This window comes from Siphateles boraxobius, unplaced genomic scaffold, assembly GCF_051911475.1.
Source record: "Siphateles boraxobius isolate OS27281-9 unplaced genomic scaffold, OSU_SipBor_1 108, whole genome shotgun sequence".
Classification (NCBI taxonomy): domain Eukaryota; kingdom Metazoa; phylum Chordata; class Actinopteri; order Cypriniformes; family Leuciscidae; genus Siphateles; species Siphateles boraxobius.
The window spans coordinates 432,501-452,500 of record NW_027508709.1 but is presented as its reverse complement, the minus strand read 5'-3'; the positions used below and the strand labels follow the sequence as shown (position 1 = coordinate 452,500).

Genomic DNA, 20,000 nt, shown 5'->3' with positions numbered 1-20,000 from the left:
ATTTTTTCAAAAATTCAATTTTATTTTTCAAAAATTCTGAGATTTTACTTTTAGTTGTTCTGATAATCAAATAATTAATAATTACTTAATAATTGATTATGCTTTCTGCTCATTGCAATAACTTATTAAATAATTGTACTATTAATTCTGCTACAGTCAATTCTAAAAATAATTCAAATATTTATAATGAATTATAATCCGTTAAAATTAATTATATATATAGGCTATATATATATATATATATATATATATATATATATTGTCACAGAACGCTCAGGAACAGGTAAAATTAACTTAGGCTTTATTTATACACGGTATGCAGACTCCAAAATAAAAGGTAAAACAAATGCTCAGAAGAATCTTAGGAATACCGAAAATACCAGAAATGTCTCTTGAAGATTACTCGGGAACCAGGGACCAGAATTGACGAGATCGGACCAGGAGTGTAGGGTGACTGAGGCTTTTATGCAGCATGAGTGGCGATCATGAGAAGACGAGGTGCAGGTGATAACAATCAGGGATAGTGCCTGCAGGTGAGGATCCAGGGGAATGCTGGGATGTGTAGTGCGGGACAGGACCAGGGGAAACCGTGAAATTAAACCCCCTCCCTGAAGGCGCGACCTCGCGCCTAAACCGAACTTTGCTCCACGGTGGCATAGCTGGAGGGAGGAGCCATGGGGAAAGATAGCCGGCAGGTCTCATGGCGATGACAGGAAGCGATGACAACGTGGAAGGCGGAGCCCACCGTGCCGCCGGAGAGCCAAAGGAGTGACAGGACACAGAAGACCTCGGAGACCACGACAGAGCCACAGCGACATCCCCCCGAGGTGGAAGCAGGGATCCGGAGGGCTGAGGTTGAGCAGGAGTGACCGAGGGCAGAGGTGGAGCCTGAGGGAGGGCGGAGCAAACCGCAGCCGAAGGGGTGGAGGGCCGGAGAGCACTGAACAACCCGCAAGTCCGCAGTGAAGGTGGTGCGATGTCCGACCCAGGTGGAGCCGAAGTACCGAGGGAGCCCGGTGAAGCCGAATGTCCGATGGTCACTGCAGACATCGAGGGTGGATGGAGCATAGGCGTGGGAGTCAGGGAGACGGGTCGAAGTGGTGTGGAGTGTACAGAGGCTGGAGGCAAAGCCACGGGGTCCTCACGCCCAGGGTGAGATGACCCCCAGCAGTCCAGCAGTGAAACCACACCACTGAGAGAAGGCAGAGGTGGAACAGAAGGGCTGATGGGGGAGGCGAAGATTGGGCAGCAAAAATGGTTGGGAACTGGGAAGGAGCTTGAAGGCCCAGACAAACTTTATCCAAACATAAAACAGTATTTTGGAGAGGTGGTGGGAGAGGGAGGCTGGGCGGGAACAGAGAATCCGGGACATGACAGACAGATTCAGAAGACCATGGGGCAAATAAGTCAAACTCTCCAAAACAATAAAAGTTTCCCTGTGCTGGAACCAAAAACTCACTCTCAGTGGCGGGAGGGTGGGTGGGGCACACTTCCATGCCCTCGAATTCCACTAGAACTCCCTCAGCAATGGATGGTGCAGCCGGCTCGCACACTGGGTCAGACGTACGATGCTCAGGCTCCATCGCGATGTTCAGCTCGGTAGCCCCTGTGGGCACTGGCTCAAACGTTGCGGTGGAGTCTCTCACGTTGTCTGAGGTGGGCTCTTGCTGTCGACCCATGCGGTCTGGGTGGTCTTGGTTGTGCACTGCTTCAGCTGGCAAGATGAGATGCGCTGGTTCGGCTGGGCTGGTGAGGGGAGTTGACTCGGAGGAACTGAAGCGAAAGGGTTCTTCGGTAGGGCAGGTGTGGGGAGTGGGTTTGGTGGATCCAAACAGAAACGCCAGTTCGGCAGGGCGGAGACGGAGGATGAACGGAGTGGGGTGGACTTGCGGTGAAGGAAGAGGTGCTGGGAATCGAAGGGCGTGGAGGAAATCCAGTTGAACGGCATGGATGGAGTCCTGCATTGTGTGCGGTCCGATCTTTTGTCACAGAACGCTCAGGAACAGGTAAAATTAACTTAGGCTTTATTTATACACGGTATGCAGACTCCAAAATAAAAGGGAAAACAAATGCTCAGAAGAATCTTAGGAATACCGAAAATACCAGAAATGTCTCTTGAAGATTACTCGGGAACCAGGGACCAGAATTGACGAGATCGGACCAGGAGTGAAGGGTGACTGAGGCTTTTATGCAGCATGAGTGGCGATCATGAGGAGACGAGGTGCAGGTGATAAATATCAGGGATAGTGCCTGCAGGTGAGGATCCAGGGGAATGCTGGGGAGTGTAGTGCGGGACAGGACCAGGGGAAACCGTGACATATATATATCTTTTAAGCTAATTTGCTACAGTTTCAAAGCAGCTTTACAGTTATAACAGGAAAATAATGCAACAAAGTTTGTTTCCAGAAGAAAATCGCGTCACAGTCCAGCTTAAGTAAGTTCAGTGATGGTTCATTTCTGTTGTAAAAAAGTAATTAATTTAGTTCATTTATATATATATATATATATATATATATATATACAAACATACAGTATATAGTCGTTCTGGAGAAAGCCGTGATGTCATTGTCCAGATCAGTTCAGTTCTCATATAATGGTGTCAATGCAGGCAGATCAATAATATTGTTGAATATTAAATGAAATGTTAAATTTGATGTCCCCAATTGGCTGATTGGCTGTCAATCATTGTGCACCTGATGATGCGTGTCCTGTCCTCCTCGTCCCACCACAGCGTTCATCAGCGTGTGAACGAGTCGGAAGCAGAACTCCTCGTCTCCTCCGATCTCCTGCGCTCGCTCACACAGGACAACAGCCTCGCTGTATCTCTGCTCCTGATTGGCCAGAACAGCCAGCAGGTGTAAACTCTCGGCCAATGACGTCTGATCACCAAGTTTCTGAAACACACATATAGAAATAATGAGGTGTGCATCATTTAAAGGGTTAGTTCACCCAAAAATGAAAATTAAGTCATTAATTACTCACCCCCATGCTGTACCAACCCCGTAAGACCTTCGTTCATCTTCGAAACACAAATGAAGATATTTTTGATTAAATCTGAGAGGTGGATCACTGCTACATAGGCTGCCAGAGTGAATGAAACTTGACGGCCCAGAAAGTCATTAAAGAACATGTTTAAATATTCCATGTGCCTACAGTGGCTCAACTATAAGTTTATCAAGCGACGAGACTACTTTTTTCCCGAAAAAACCCCATAAATAACGACTTTATTCGACTATTCCTTTTCTTCCTTGTGGGCCTGAGACGAGAGTTCAAGAGATTTCCACGACGCATGCGCGAGAACTGAGAAGAGGACGTTCTTCTTCTAATACTTCTTGTTCAGTTCTCGCGCATGCGTCGTGGAAATCTCTTGAACTCTCGTCTCAGGCCCACAAGGAAGAAAAGGAGAAGTCGAATAAAGTCGTTATTTATGCGTTTTTTTTCGGGAAAAAAGTAGTCTCGTCGCTTGATAAACTTATAGTTGAGCCACTGTAGGCACATGGAATATTTAAACATGTTCTTTAATGACTTTCTGGGCCGTCAAGTTTCATTCCCTCTGGCAGCCTATGTAGCAGTGATCCACCTCTCAGATTTAATCAAAAATATCTTCATTTGTGTTTCGAAGATGAACGAAGGTCTTACGGGGTTGGTACAGCATGGGGGTGAGTAATTAATGACTTAATTTTCATTTTTTGGGTGAACTAACCCTTTAAAGGTTCACAAACACCTCCTTAAGATCTCTGAAGAAGCGCTTTACAGAACACACTGCAAAAAATGCTTTTCTTACTTAGTATTTTTGTCTTGTTTCCACTGCAAATATATCAAAAAATTCCTTTAATCAAGATGCATTTACTAAAGTAGTAAAATGACATAAGATATTAAGTCTTGTTTTCTAGGGAAATTAAAAAAAATTCCCACATTGGGAAATTTGCTTAAAACAAGCAATATTATCTGCCAATGGTGTGAGAAAAAAAAATCTTGTTTGTGTTTGAATTAAAATATTTTTCTCACCCGTTTGGTAGATAATTTAGCTTATACATTTTATTATATTATCTACATATTATCTTATACTCATCTACAGTAGTACATTTTTAGATATTTGGACTGGAAACAAGACAAAAATATTAGTTAAGAAAAGCATTTTTGCAGTGTGTGAAGCAGCGCATATCTGGGACTTTCTAAGGTACATGATTGACTGAAATTACACTGTGAATTATACACCGCAGGAAAAATATCTACAATTAATATCTTTACAACAAAATACATTTGAGAGGCATTTCTTTTCTTTTCTTGTAAGATACATTATATTGGTGATTGACTGATTGTAGGGACCATGAAAATGACACTTTAAAAATACTTTCTATGCCAAAAGCATTTAATTTAATGACTTTAAACACCCATTCAAACATGCGCAGTCAGTATGAAAAAAAAAAGAATGACGACGAGGACGCATTATCAAAAGTGACAGTAAAGACATTTATAATGTTACAAAAGATTCAGTTTTAAATAAATGCTGTTCATTTGAACTTTCTATTCATCAAAGAATCCTGAAAAATAAAACATATCAGTTTCCACAAAAATATGAACCTATTTTCAACACTGATAATAATCATAAATGTTTCTTGATCATCAAATCATCATATTATAGTGATTTCTGAAGGATCATGTGACACTGAAGACTGGAGTAATGATGCTGAAAATTCACAGGAATAAATTACACTTTACTATATATTCACATAGAAAACAGATGATTTACATTACAATGATATTTCACAGTTTTTTCTGTATTTTTGATCAAATAAATGCAGCATTGGTGACTTTTGAACGGCAGTTCACTTAATTTAAATAATGATTTTCTGTTAAACCTAGTGCAATATTTGTAATTTATCTAGTGTTAGTTGTTAATCAATTGGTCCTAAATCAGAAATACAAAAATATGATTTCTCCAGGAATAACCTTCAAAGCGGAGTTCCTTCATGCATGGTGTGTGTGTGTTCACACTCACCTCGGCTATCAGGTGTGTGTGATTCAGCAGGACTTTAGCCGGCTCAAACAGGTTCATACTGACACACACATCGGCCTTCGCCAGCCAGTGTCTGGTGTGTGTCCTTCTCCTCGGGTCCTCTTCAGCCAACAGCGTCTGACAGGGTTTGTTAGTCTCACATTAAACACTCACATCACAAAATACCTTCATTCCCGACTTATTTTCACTCACATTTGCTTGCTACTAAACCATGAATCATTTACACTGCAAAAAATGCTTTTTTACTTAGTATTTTTGTCTTGTTTCCAGTCCAAATATCTAAAAAATTCTTAAATCAAGATGCATTTACTAGATGAGTGAAATGCCATAAGATATTATTATGTCTTGTTTTCTGGGAAAATAAATAAAAATTAATTGAGTTGCTTAAAAAAAGTTGCTTAAAAAAAAAAGCAAAATTATCTGCCAATGGGGTGAGAAAAATAATCCTGTTTCTGTTTGAATTAAGCAGATAATGGCAGTTAATTTTGCTTTTTTAAAGGGTCACTCCACCCATTTGCATTAAGATTTCCATTGTTAGAAATCCAGTCATACTATTGAATGGTCGTGCAACACTCTTTCATTTTCCCCTGAGACGAGAGAAATCCTCTATTTACCTTTTTCACTTCCTCCTACAATGACGCAAAAATCGTCATTTTACGTCATTGTAGGAGGAAGTGTAAAAGGGGGGGATTTCTGTGAAGACTACAAGCACTAGTTCCCACCCTTTCAAACCCGCCCATAGGGGGCTGGACCTAATGCGCTAACAGACCTATCAGATCAGTGCCAGTGCGTTTGATTTCACCGGGAGAAACTTTTTGAAAATATGGATGAAGGTACTGAATACACAGGCGGATGCATTATGGAGGATCTGGATTTTGACGAAGTTATGGTAGAAACGGATGTTCGTGGCTACCTTTATGAGCCACAGTATAGCGACGAGCAGCTGAGGGCTATGGAGGAACCGGAGGCGGCTGAAGCCGATGCAGACGATCTGCCTGCCGCGGACGAGGAGCCCGCAATGGCTTGAGCTGGGGCAGATTGGTGGTGCCTGTGCTCTCACTGTGCGCCAATGGACACAGAACAAGAGTCTGTCAGCTGCCTAGAGTTCCAGCGGTGCTACGGAATCGGAGGATGACACGGACGTGTGTGTTGTTGTTCACCCGAGTTTCGCACCCCATATGGATAGCGGCGTCCTGGAGACCTACTTTAGAATACCTAACGTCAACTGGCAACGTCAGCCAAAGCCTACAGGGTCAAATGGTCGTCTTTCTGTAAAGTAAGTTTATTTTCATTTTGTTAACACGCTAACGTGGCAGGTTCATTGCAAGAATATCTTGCAGTTAAGCTAGCTACTGTAGTGGGAGTGGTCTCTGCGGAGCTGAGCATTGCAATGCACTATGGGGATTGTTGTCTACAATCCACAAGCACTAAAAAGTCATTTTCTGCCTTTTATCGGCCAAGAAGGTCCTAAATTAAAAATTTATGATACTATTCTACTACATATATGACCCACTTTCAATACATATGTGACCCGTCACGGAAAGCAGTGACACAAGTCGGCAGCACAACTTGCGAGCAAAATGAGAAACAAGCGTTTTTTTCCAAAATTGGTGATTTCCGCTTTTTTGCAGAATATGTTAGTTGAGATCATGAAGAAGCCTCTCCATGTTTGAGATAACAGTATTGGTATATTCAAAAGCGTACATTTTGAGGTTGAAATCGGCTTGTTTTTCGGAGATTCTAGCATGCAGTAGGGGCGTGTCATTGTCTGTGTGTATTTCCATACTGAATAGCCGCCGGCGCTTTTGCCCCCGCCCCCCAACAGCGTGGCTACTTAATTATGCAGCGCTCTAGCCGGCTCTATCTGATATCAAAATTCAATGAAGATGGACGCCGCAAAGAATGTCGCAGACGAGCTGAACCGTGGCCGTTACAACGAAAATGTTTTGAAGTACTTCTTCGACAAGCCGGATGCTTATGAACAAGCGTTCACTGATTCTGAAGACGATCTGAGCGACGATGAAAGTGGCATGATAAGACTGAATAATATCCCTAATCTACAACTGAGCGAAGATGAAGACGAGGAAGAATGTATCGGACTGGCGTCAGACGAGTTGGACCGTAAGATATCAGAGGCTATATCGATAGTAACATTTGATGGGGATATAGATAGAGAAATGGGGAAAATCCGTAACTTTGACTGTAAATGTTACACGAGGAGAAAAGAGAACTCTCTGCACGGGAGACAGTCTTGTAGCCAGAAGCCTGCTCCAGACATTATGTACAACATACGGCTGGATTCTTTAGCTGTGGAAAAAGAGTGGCAGGACATGCGAATTATTGGACATTTAGAGGCAAACAGACGCACAGTGCAAACTTCGGAGATGGTTACATCCACAAAGAAGACCCCGACAAAGAGAAAGTGTGCCCGAACGACTTATTTCATTGGAGGCAACGAGATCTGCAAGAATACTTTTCTGTTTCTTATGGGGTGAGTTTCCATAAACATCAAAGTTTGTCGTTTTAAGTTCATTCTAAGTTCAGCTCATGTTTGCAATCGGCGCGCAGAAACTCGACAACAACAACAATAACGCCTGCCATGAGTGTCACAAGACTTTAATTGTGGCTCATGGTACTATACCATCCAAATTATAGCTAACAGCATATTCTATAATCTATTCCATGCTGTTTTAAAATTAATTTATGCAGTAATTAATCTTAGCTACTGCACAAATAATAATACCACATCTAAATGAAAATACACCATTACAAATGTAACTTCTGTATTCAAAATCTTCAATGTTTGTAAGCATTAACTGTAACGTTACCAACATTTTTAAAAGTAAAAGCACAACATATTTCTTAATATTAGCTACTGCCCAGCATATATATATATATATATATATATATATATATATATATATATATATATATATATATATATATATATATATATATATATATATAAAATCACATAGCACATCCTGTTTCTGATTTTAACATTCTCTAGGAAGTTTATCTTATTTTTTATTCAGTGTACATAAGAGTTGCCTATACAGTTTTATCGGTAGATGCTAAGAGACCTTTATTTATTACCTGTTTGCAAACTTTTTTTTTTCTTTGATGGCACATTTTCCTGACCTTTTTGCTCCCCCCTGTGCTTTACAGCTTTACAGGGGGGAGCTTTACAGGGGGTATGGCTTATCTAAATGAGATGTAAATGAGCCCTATTGTCACTCCCAGCAGCAGAGAGAGGTGAGAACTGCACAATCTTTTGAGGCTGTTTTCTCCCCTTTTAGCTTTTTTGTGTGCCTACCTTCAAATGGCCACAACTTCTCCAAATATTATCAGATTTCCATGTGTTACACATCGTTGGAAAGCTTTGAGACTACAGTTTCAGAATCTGTGAATAACTCAAAATGCTCCAAAACCGACTTGTGTCCCTACTTTCCGTGATCGGTCACATATTCATGTCTCCACCGGTGGAATGACCCTTTAAGCAACAACTCAATTTAGATGAATTCCCACGGAAAACAAGTCATAAAATCTTATGTCATTTCACTTATCTAGTAAATGCATCTTGATTTAAGAATTTTTAGATATTTGGACTGGAATGAAGACAAAAATAGTAAGTAAGAAGTAAGAAAAGCATGTTTGCAGTGTTATTCCTAAATTACCCCATTTTATATAACAATCTGCTTCTCTTGTATGCGTGAATATTTCCAACACTTCTTAATGTATAGCTAACTGAATTGACATGTGCTTTTTTTTGGGGGGGGGGGGGGGGGGGGGGTTGTTGTTTTTCTTTTTTCTTTATTATTCATACTATTAATATTATGTTAAAGAGATCTAACTATTTTATTTATAATATTGCTGTAATATGCTGCCATAATTTGTTTCACTTCACATGAGAACTCAAACTGTGCAGTGAGAAACTGACCGGCTCCGACACGACGTCCCTCTGGGTCACGACGGCCCTGTTGAACCTGAAATGAAATAAAGTTGCATTAAACTCCCCGAAGCACCTGATAATGACCAACCCTGATCAGAGCCTGAAGAATCACACCACATCTGCTCGTCCTCAGGAACGCGTGTGACGGTGAGGAGCTGATCGCTGTACGGAGACTCAAATCCCAGATCCCGACAGTTCCTGATGATTCTGAGAGATGAGAGGAAGTGATGTCATATCCTGCGGTGAATCTCATGTCATGTGACTGTGTTCAGGGCAATACCTGAGCCGGTATAGGTCAGACTGACTCCTGCTCTTCATCAGGTCATGAGCGATGACCTCTGCCAAGTGGAGAGGGGCAAAGGTCAACGGGGTCAACGACAGTGACTCCAGCTCTCTCACCAACAGATCCAAATAAAACACAGTTCGGCTCTGAAACGACACCATTCAACGCGACCATGATGTACACATAGATCACATATGAACTGTTTTCAACATTTATAATAATCATAAATGTTTCTTGGGCAGCAAATCAACATCTTAGAATGATTTCTGAAGGATCATGGGACACTGCACGTCCCTGAGTGTGTAATAAGCAGAGTGTGTGTGCAATAAGCAGATTGTGTGTGTAATAAGCAGTGTGTGTGTGTGTAATAAGCAGAGTGTGTGTGTGTGTGTTTGTGTGTGTGTGTGTTTGTAATAAGCAGAGTGTGTGTGTGTGTGTGTGTGTAATAAGCAGAGTGTGTGTGTGTGTGTGTGTGTGTGTGTGTGTAATAAGCAGAGTGTGTGTGTGTGTGTGTGTAATAAGCAGAGTGTGTGTGTGTAATAAGCAGAGTGTGTGTGTGTGTGTGTGTGTGTGTGTGTGTGTGTGTGTGTGTGTGTGTGTAATAAGCAGAGTGTACGCGCGTTGTGGACCCGCCTAATGGCTCATATATATTACTAATGCTCTTTTTAAATAACAAAAAAAAATGCTCCATTGACTTTAGAGCAGGTTCAGTTAGTCAGTGGCTCAGTCTATTTCAATTCCTCAAAATAACAACGGTCCAACAATGCGGCTGAACACACACTAGTTCTCAGACATATGGGGAACAGAAGGGTGCAAATGCATTTGATATTTAAACAACGTGGCGCAGAACGTGAAAATGATAATTGCTAATGCATTGCTCCGGGTGTATGATAGAGCCCTTGTATGTGAGATGAGAGACGCCCTCTAGTGGATGATGAGTTTATTATCTGTCACATGACGTGAGAGTGACGCGCTGACCTGCGCGCTGAGGGCCGAGTCGTTGATGCTGTAAGGGCCGTCATCAGAACCAAAGGCCTGTCGAAGCTCCTCAGGACACTCAAACTGAGCCCATTCCTCAGGGCTGATGGGAAGAGTCACTTCTACAGCTTTACCGCGGGGTTTGTCCTCAACAGGAGACGGCTGGAGAAAATTTAAACGTATGTAATAGAGAAACAGCATACTTTTATTCAGCAATTGATCAAATGGCACAGTAAAGACATGTGTAGGGTTTGTACAGATAATGTGAAATGAAATTCCAGGACTTTTCAAGCACTACTTTTTTGGTTTTCAAGGACTTCAATCGGAGATCCCACTTATCAAACAATATCTTTATTACCATTAAAATTCTAAAAAAGGTAAATAGATAAACAAAAATAAATCAATAAAATAAACCAATAAAACGGTACAAAATGGTACAAATAAAATGCAGCACATGCAATGACTGTAGTAACTTCAACCATTGAAAGGATACTATGACAAAGAAATCGCTTTCCTTTTTCAAACTGATTCAAAAAATGTCTTTTGCCTGTTTGATGAAGAGAGTTCAGTTCCAGTTCATTCATCACACTACAAATGGAAGGTCAAGTCAAGCACACTGCATGATGGGATACTGTATTCAATGCAGTGCAATACAGCATGAATATAGTGGGTCATGCTGGTATCCCACGAAAAATACAGTGTAATAATTATTTTATTTTATTGTCTAATTAGTAGACAAATTTTACTCTATATATTGTGTCAACGTGTTAAAGTCCCCCTGTAGTCAATCGTTTTATCCATTAAAACTCATCTTTGATCACCAAAAAGACATATTTAAACGTTGAAAAAACCTTGAAAATGTCTTCATGCCTTAACATATCTCGACACCCTTGCCTCATTTAGTATGCACGGTTCTATGAATATGCAAATGAGCCCCGCCTCCACTCACTCACTCAGAGATCCACTCGTTGACGATCACACGTTGATCTGATTGGTTACAAGGTAGTTTGTGACGTCAGAAACACCAGCGTTTTCAAAGCGTGTTTTTGAGACTGTCTTTGGTTCACTGCAGTTTTAAGGAGAAAATATGTCTATGTGGTGTTTTTAATATGCTTTAAGTAAATTTATATGTGTTTAAAATTTTTGTTTATGTTATATGGCAATAACAGTGAAAATGTTCAACTGCTTTTTTTGTAGTTGAAAGTTTATAATTTCTTATGTCTATATAGACATTGACTTAAACCCTGAAAAAGTGTAAAAAAGTGACAACTAGCCCCAGTGTCCCCTACATGGTATGCTGCCCTAGAAGGACAAACTGCAGTTTCACACAAAGCATGAAAATAGATATTAAATTAATTATAATGGAAAAAAGTTCTACAGATGCTTGGTGTTCAATGGAGAATTAAACGTATTTCCCCAGATAACAGGGAACGTTGTGTCAAGATCCTATCAAAGTTACGAACAAGCGTTCTTCCAGTAACATGAACGAACAAAGCGTTCGTTCAAAGTTAACATGTTTTAAATGTTACTTGTTTCAGTTTTTAGAAAGTAATTCAAAAGTAACATTCACACATGCTTGCAAAACGGATGTTCCCTTAACGTTTGCATAACCAAGAAAAAACGGTTTTAAAACATTTTTCGAACTGTACGTTCATCTTACATTCAGATATATATATATATATATATATATATATTTTTTTTTTTCTTTCTTTTTTTTTTCTTATAGACATGCACAGTGTGAATCATTTAAGTTGTCAAAACTCCCTCAAAAACTTAATCAGGCCTTGATCTCCCTGATCTTAAAAAGAAATAAAGAAATATTTTTAATTAAGTGGAACGTTAGCAAAATGTTCTTAGAACACGTTATTGGATAACTAGTACTTATTTATCATAACTTATTACTCTCACCTGTTTAGACTTCTTGTCGTCTGGTCTCACAGCTGACTGATTCATCACTTCCTGTGCGGTTTCCATGGACACCTGTATTCAACAAGGACACACACTTGAGGACACAATCCTATCGTCTCGCTCTGAACACGCATCTTTTTCTCTCCGTTTTGTCCTTCCGTTCACACTGAGATGGTGTTTTATTAATGAAATCAAAGCTTTTTGAAAACGCTCTCCTAAGTGGATACATTTGAAACGCTGTTTTCTCGTTGTAGTTCGGACTGTCAAAACGGAGGTATTTGAAAACGATGATGTAAGATTAGTCATGTGACGCATATTGAACCAATAGATATTCATGTTTATAGCAGTATTGTGCCTGTTATATGGTGTTCACTTTCACACTGTTGCTAAAATATGTTTCTTCACACACTCTTCACACACACAGTCCTGCACAGATGACAGAATACACTCGCATCTGCTGTCCTGCATTGAAACATGATAAGAAACTTTTGGAGAACGCTAAATCCACCTTTACAGCGCAAGCGTAAACCCTAACAAAAGCTCACTGAGACGATAGACGGAAAAATAAATAATAAAGTTATCGCACAATTCTTCTGGCAGGATCATTTTATTTATCAGAATATCTCATCGTTCACTGATCGTCCAGGTCTCTCTCACTCACTATTATATGTTTGGTGTAAAACACTAAAACTGTTCTCATGTTTCACTGCAGGACAGCAGATGCGAGTGTATTCTGTCGTCTGTGCAGGAGTCTGTGTGTGAAGAGTGTGTGAAGTAACATATTTTAAGTGAACAGCACATAACAGGCACAATACTGCTATAAACTTGAATATCTATTGGTTCAATATGCGTATATATAATATAAACTTACATCATCGTTTTTAAATACCTCAGTTCTCTTACGAGAGGCTCTCTCGTATTGCGTAAGTTTAGCTTACGCTACGGGAAAGATTCATCTTGTCGAGATACTGAAGCCAAAAAATTATCCTTAATTTTGTATTCCTTGTCAACGCAGTGCAGCAGCTAGCAGACCTAGAGCAGGCCATCTCGCGTGCTCATTGGCTGCCCTGCGGGCAACTGCTGCAGCCTACCAGTGAGCCCGGCGTGACGTCACGCCCAATGAAGGGCGCCCGCGCCTTCATAGCGTCACAGCCCGCCAGAATGGGCGTGGCTTAGCGTATAACACTAGGGGCTGTAGGCTGACTTCCCTGATTTTCGTCTCTTCAGCGAGCTCTTCGCATCGCAGGATCTGAGAGAAGCCACCGCCGCCATCGAACAGCGGACAGCCAGCTTAGGACAGCGCTGAGGAAGACGGCCGTCTTCGCCACCTTCAGCCATCCGTGCGAGCTACGCTATCCGGCGACGTATCCTTTACCTTGCTAAAACCTATTCTAAAACCCATTCTAAAAGAGTAGCGAGTGTCTTTTTTAATTTGCCTCGCACTTCCGGCTGTGAAGCGCTTCCGCTGTCGACCCTGCGGGCTCGACTCGAAGCCTTCAACACCCCCCGCCTCTCCTCACCGACGCGCAGCTGCCGCTCACGAGCCTCACTGCCGTCGCATCTGAGAATGAGGCCGAGGGACACGTACGAGCACGCGGCTAGCTCTCTTTACATTACAAGAGAGCTACCCCGCCCTCGTGTCCCCGTTCGCGCGTCATGCAGAGCCCTCTCGAGCTCTCTGCATGACCCGGACGGGCATCATCTGTGTTACATGTAGGTCCCGTGCCCACTACTCGTGCGCGCGCCCTCGTACAAACACTGTTCCAGTTCTGCTCCCGAGCACGCGGCTAGCTCTCTTTACGTTACAAGAGAGCTACCCCGCCCTCGCGTCCCCGTTCGCGCGTCATGCAGAGCCCTCTCGAGCTCTCTGCATGACCCGGACGGGCTTGCGCGCCGCCGTCGAAATGTCTCGCCATGTCAGTCCCCTTAGTTAAGGCTACTGCAGTGGTGTATTTGGCAGCCAACGAGCCGGTAATGCAACCCGCTCGCCTGCACACATCCGCCGTTCTCGCAGCGACCCAGAGAAATCTCAAGTGAGTATAATGTCAGATTAAGAATGTAAGTTACGTGCCCGCTCATGAGCGCTCACGCTTACTAACAGACACATCGCCTCCGAAAAGACGTGCGTGTTTAAGTTTATTCCCTGTCAGTCCCCTTCAAACAGGCTACTGCAGAGGTTCAATTAGCAGCCAACGAGCCGGTTTGTTGACCCTCTCGCCTGCACACAAACGCCGTTTTCACGGCGACCCAGAAAAATCTCAAAATTAGTAAAATGTCTGGTCCGGCTCATGCCGTCGGTGTTGTACGTGTAATGAAAGTGCCCACGCCCCAGTGTTCACCCCTACACATAAGCACTCTGAAGCTCGCAGAGCACACTCTCATGAAGCGCAGAAAAGCCGCTCGAGTGTTGAATGTAAGAAATGTGTCCACAAGTCTGTGCCAACTATCTGCCCGCTCTGTTACACGATCAAGAAAGCAGGTTATGAATGTAAGTCTCGTGCCCGCCAGAGTGCGTTCACGCTTGCTAACACAAACCTCCCCCCGGGCTCCGCCAGCGCGTTTAAGTGTTATCACAAAACGCAAGCCATTAATAAAACGCTCCCCATCCATTATGATCGGGGCGTCAAATACACTTGTAAGTCTAGTGCCCGCGCTCACGCTTACAGGAAGCTTTTCCACCCGGAGCGCTGCTCGCACGTCAAAGAGTGAAAAAAAAAATGTTCCCCATCCCTTATGATTGGGACATCTCACATAAATCAGCCGGTCTCGGCTTTCAGCGAGCAGCCATTGCCCAGAACCGAGAGCGCGCGCGCCGCGCTTTAGGCTCCGGGTCAGTTTCACAAAAGAAAGCAGGTTATGGATGTAAGTCTCGTGCCCGCCAGAGTGCGTTCACGCTTGCTAACACAAACCTCCCCCCGGGCTCCGCCCGCGCGTTTTAAGTGTTATCACAAAACGCAGGGCATTAATAAAACGCTCCCCATCCATTATGATCGGGGCATCAAATACACTTGTAAGTCTCGTGCCCGCGCACACGCGCTCACGCTTACAGGAAGCTTTTCAGCCCGGAGCGCTGCTCGCGCATCAAAAAGTAAAAAAAAAAAAAAAAAAAAAAAAGAATGTTCCCCATCCCTTATGATTGGGACATCTCATATAAATCAGCCGGTCTCGGCTTTCAGCGAGCAGCCATTGCCCAGAACCGAGAGCGCGCGCGCCGCGCTTTCGGCTCCGGGTCAGTTTCACAAAAGAAAGCAGGTTATTAATGTAAGTCTCGTGCCCGCCTGAGTGCGTTCACGCTTGCTAACACTAACCTCCCCCCGGGCTCCGCCTGCGCGTTTAAGTGTTATCACAAAACGCAGGGTATTAATAAAACGCTCCCCATCCATTATGATCGGGGCATCAAATACACTTGTAAGTCTCGTGCCCGCGCACACGCGCTCACGCTTACAGGAAGCTTTCCCGCCCGGAGCGCTGCTCGCACGTCAAAAAATGACAAAAGACTGTTCCCCATCCCTTATGATTGGGACATCTCACATAAATCAGCCGGTTTCGGCTTTTCAGCAAGCAGCCATTGCCCAGAACCGAGAGCGCGCGCACCGCGCTTTCGGCTCCGGTTCAGTTTCACAAGCCTACAAATGGCGGCGGTCTGAACCCGGAGGCCATTCGCCCCCTAGCGGCTCACATAGCTGCGTGGGAAACTATCCCAGGGATTTTCAGAATGGGTGTTGAGCACAATAAAGCAGGGCTATACACTTCAATTCATTCGCCGTCCCCCGCGCTTTCAAGCCCGGACCGCGACGATTGTGAATGCGTAAGTAGCACACCTACTTCACGCAGAAATAGCAAAGCTGCTGTGCAAAGGGGCTATAGAAAAGGTACCGCCTTCTCTGAGCGAGTCAGGCTTTTACAGCCGATATTTTCTCGTACCCAAGAAGGACAGCGCCTTCAGACCTATCCTAGATCTGAGACATTTGAACTAAGTGCTTGCTGAAAGACCGTTCAAAATGCTTACGACCAGGAAAATCCTTGCGCACGTTCGCCCGAGGGACTGGTTTATTTCTCTAGATCTGAAGGATGCCTATTTTCAGATTCAGATAGTACCCCGTCACAGGCAATTTTTGAGATTCGCCTTCTACGGTCAGGTATATCATTACACCGTCCTGCCGTTCGGCCTGTCCCTGGCACCCTGTACATTTACAAAGTGCATGGACGCGGCGCTCGCCCCCCTGAGAAGTCAGGGGCTGCGAATAATGAACTATCTGGACGATTGGCTGATATTGGCACAGTCAGAGACAGAACTGCTATCTCACAGAACAGTGCTTCTCAGTCATCTGGAAAGCTTGGGTCTCACGGTCAACTGGACCAAGAGCTCATTATGTGCCCAGCCAGTCAATTTCCTTTTTAGGAATAGCACTGGACTCGGTGACCATGACGGCTCGTTTATCGACACAGCGCGCGCGCCGTGTTCGCCACCTAGCCGCATCTTTCCAGAAGGGCAGCTTTCTCCCTTTGAAAACATTTCAAAGGATGTTGGGCTGTATGGCATCAGCTGCAGCGGTGCTCCAGCTGGGCCTACTGCGCATGCACCCGCTCCAACGCTGGTTGAATGCTCGCGTGTCCCGCCGGGTGTCTGGTGGCCAGAAAATCAGAGTGACTCAGGCCTGCATAGCAGCTCTGCAGCCCTGGTTAGTGGCCGACTGGTACCAGCAGGGAGTAATGATGGGAACCATCTCTTATCGTAAAGTCATCTCGACAGACGCGTCCAACTCAGGTTGGGGCGCAATGTTCGAGGGCAGACCGGCCTTTGGCCAGTGGTCAGACCAGGAGAAGGGTTTTCACATAAACTGTCTGGAAATGATAGCGGTCGAGAACGCGCTGAAGTGCTTCCTCCCGTTCATACAGGACCAGCATGTTCTTGTCCGCCCGGACAACATGTCTGTGGTATCCTATGTAAACCGTCTGGGCGGTGTCAGATCCAGAAATCTCTGCAATCTGACGGAACGCCTCCTTATTTGGTCTCCGATGCACCTGCGCTCGCTGAGGGCGGCGCATGTGCCTGGCCATTTGAACGACGGCCCAGACAAACTGTCCAGGGACAATGTTCCCCCAGGGGAATGGTCCCTGCCCCCCAAACGGTCCAGAAACTGTGGCGCCTATTCGGCAGAGCGGAAGTCGACCTATTTGCGTCAAAAGACAACGCTCAATGCCCGACGGTCTGTTCGAAGGACGAGGACGTGCTGGCCCAGGTTTGGCCCAGCCTCCCGCTATATGCTTTCCCTCCGGTCTCTCTGTTGCCACAGGTGATCAAGAGAATCAGGGAAACGCGCCACTCGGTGCTCCTCATAGCCCCGCGTTGGGAGAATCAGATTTGGTTCCCGGAACTAGCAGGGCTGTCACATACAGCTCCGTGGCCGAATCCGGTGAGGGCAGATCTCCTCTCTCAGGCTCGCGGCACGATCTGGCATCCCAATCCAGAGCGCTGGTCTCTGCATTTATGGTTGATCAACGGGTACTCGTTGCCCTGCCAGAAGGAGTGATGAACACGATCACGCAGTCTAGAGCCCCTTCCACGAGAAGGCTCTACGCGTCTAAATGGTCGGTGTTCTCTGGATGGTGCACCGACAGAGGTCTGGAACCGCGGACATGCGGGGTGGCGCATCTGCTCACCTTCCTACAAGAGCTGTTGGATAAGGGGAGGTCCCCATCCACGCTCAATGTATACGTGGCGGCCGTGGCAGCGTTCGCAGAATCGACGCACGGCCAGTCATTGGGAAGACACGAGTTGGCCATCCGCTTCCTTAGAGGAGCTAGAAGGATGAATCCGCCGCGCCCCCCGTCGGTTCCCATGTGGGATCTTTCATTGGTCCTCGAGGCCCTGAAAGCTTTTCCATTTGAACCACTAGACACCGTGGGGTTGAAATATCTATCACTGAAAACCGTCTTTCTGACTGCACTGTCGTCAGTAAAACGTGTAGGGGACCTGCATGTGCTGTCTGTCAGCGCGTCGTGTCTTGAGTTCGGACCGAATGACTCTAAAGTCATCCTCAGACCTAGACATGGCTATGTCCCTAAAGTGATGGGCACTCCATTCAGAGCGCAAGTTATTTCGTTGTCAGCTCTCCCAGCATCTGACAGCGAAAGTGATGTGAATCTCCTCTGCCCTGTCAGAGCGCTGAGGTTTTACATTACGCGCTCCGCCTCCTTCAGGCGTTCGGAACAGCTTTTTGTTTCGTTTGGTGGGCGCACCAAGGGTCTCGCCTCCTCGAAACAGAGCCTGTCCAGATGGATAGTAGACGTTATAGCGGCCGCTTACGCGTCAAAAGGTCTGCAATGCCCTCTGGGCATCAGGGCTCATTCCACGAGAGGCGTGGCCTCTTCGTGGGCATGGTCCAGTGGAATTTCTATCCATGACATATGTGTAGCGGCGGGCTGGAGCTCCCCGTCTACCTTTGTCAGGTTTTATAACCTAGAAGTTCCTGCCTTGCAGGCTAAACTGTTGTCAGTCTGAAGGAGAGGTGTATTCTGCCCAGATCTCCTGCTCAGATCACTCTCACATGACTCAGCTCTCCTGGTTGAGCTGCACTAAGTAGGGTATGTGCCATGTGCCTATACAGACCGGCGCGCTGCTCTGTATTCCCTATGTGTGCTTATGTACAAGTGATGGCCCGCGTGGCTGGCCACCTTATTTTTTCCACTTATGGGGTTCCCCTGAAAGCTCGGGGTCTCATGTGGATGCTTGGCGCGCACGGCGTTGACAAAGTGTTCCCGTAGCGTAAGCTAAACTTACGCAATACGAGAGAACCTCTCTAAGAGAACGATACTCGGTTACTAACGTAACCTCGGTTCTCTCTAGAGAGGGAACGAGTATTGCGTAACCGGCCGTGCTCGCGCCACGAGCGACTTCGCTTCAGTCGACGAAAACCAGGGAAGTCAGCCTACAGCCCCTAGTGTTATACGCTAAGCCACGCCCATTCTGGCGGGCTGTGACGCTATGAAGGCGCGGGCGCCCTTCATTGGGCGTGACGTCACGCCGGGCTCACTGGTAGGCTGCAGCAGTTGACCGCAGGGCAGCCAATGAGCACGCGAGATGGCCTGCTCTAGGTCTGCTAGCTGCTGCACTGCGTTGACAAGGAATACAAAATTAAGGATAATTTTTTGGCTTCAGTATCTCGAGAAGATGAATCTTTCCCGTAGCGTAAGCTAAACTTACACAATACTCGTTCCCTCTCTAGAGAGAACCGAGGTTACGTTAGTAACCGAGTATCGTTTTCACAGTCCGAACTACAACGAGAAAACAGCGTTTCAAATGTATCCACTTAGGAGAGCGTTTTCAAAAAGCTTCGTTTTCATTAATAAAACGCCATCTCAGTGTGAACAGAAGGACAAAGCGGAGAGAAAAAGATGTGTTTCCAAACGAAAGCGTATTCGTGTGGACAAGGAGTGTGTGATGAAGTGAAGCGCTCACCTTCCAGATGTTTAGTGTGAAGCTGAGCGCAGTGAGCAGATGCTGCAGGTGTGTGTGTGACGATCGCTCCTCGACCACAGCCAGTAGTGTGTGTGTTCGCATCAGACGCTCCAGACGCCCGACCGCACGCACCTCACACACACACACGCCGGACGCCACGCTCTCCTCTGACGGGACAGGGTTTATTTATACAGCGCTTTTTACAACACAGAGTGTTTCAAAGCAGCTTTACAGAGATAACAGGAAAATAATGCAAAACAGTGTCATAGTTCTCCAGATTAAGCTAGTTCAGTGATGCTTCATTTTTGTTGTAAAAAAAAAAAATATATATTGATTAATTTAGTTAATTTATATATACAGCCGCTCTTGAGAAAACCATGATGTCATCGTCCAGTTC

General features: G+C 44.9%; 1 protein-coding gene across 1 annotated transcript in view; it reads right to left on the bottom strand.

The window, feature by feature from the left end:
• The window catches only part of cfap46 (cilia and flagella associated protein 46), a 146,466-nt gene that overhangs the window by 48,609 nt on the left and 77,857 nt on the right, over positions 1 to 20,000 (bottom strand). The window contains exons 29-36 of the mRNA XM_077247212.1: positions 19,604 to 19,770; positions 12,142 to 12,213; positions 10,234 to 10,395; positions 9,253 to 9,401; positions 9,087 to 9,179; positions 8,961 to 9,006; positions 5,003 to 5,137; positions 2,694 to 2,894 (exon numbers count right to left, since the gene is read on the bottom strand). Coding sequence (XP_077103327.1) covers positions 2,694 to 2,894; positions 5,003 to 5,137; positions 8,961 to 9,006; positions 9,087 to 9,179; positions 9,253 to 9,401; positions 10,234 to 10,395; positions 12,142 to 12,213; positions 19,604 to 19,770 — 1,025 coding nt within the window. The remainder of the gene's footprint in view (positions 1 to 2,693; positions 2,895 to 5,002; positions 5,138 to 8,960; positions 9,007 to 9,086; positions 9,180 to 9,252; positions 9,402 to 10,233; positions 10,396 to 12,141; positions 12,214 to 19,603; positions 19,771 to 20,000) is intronic.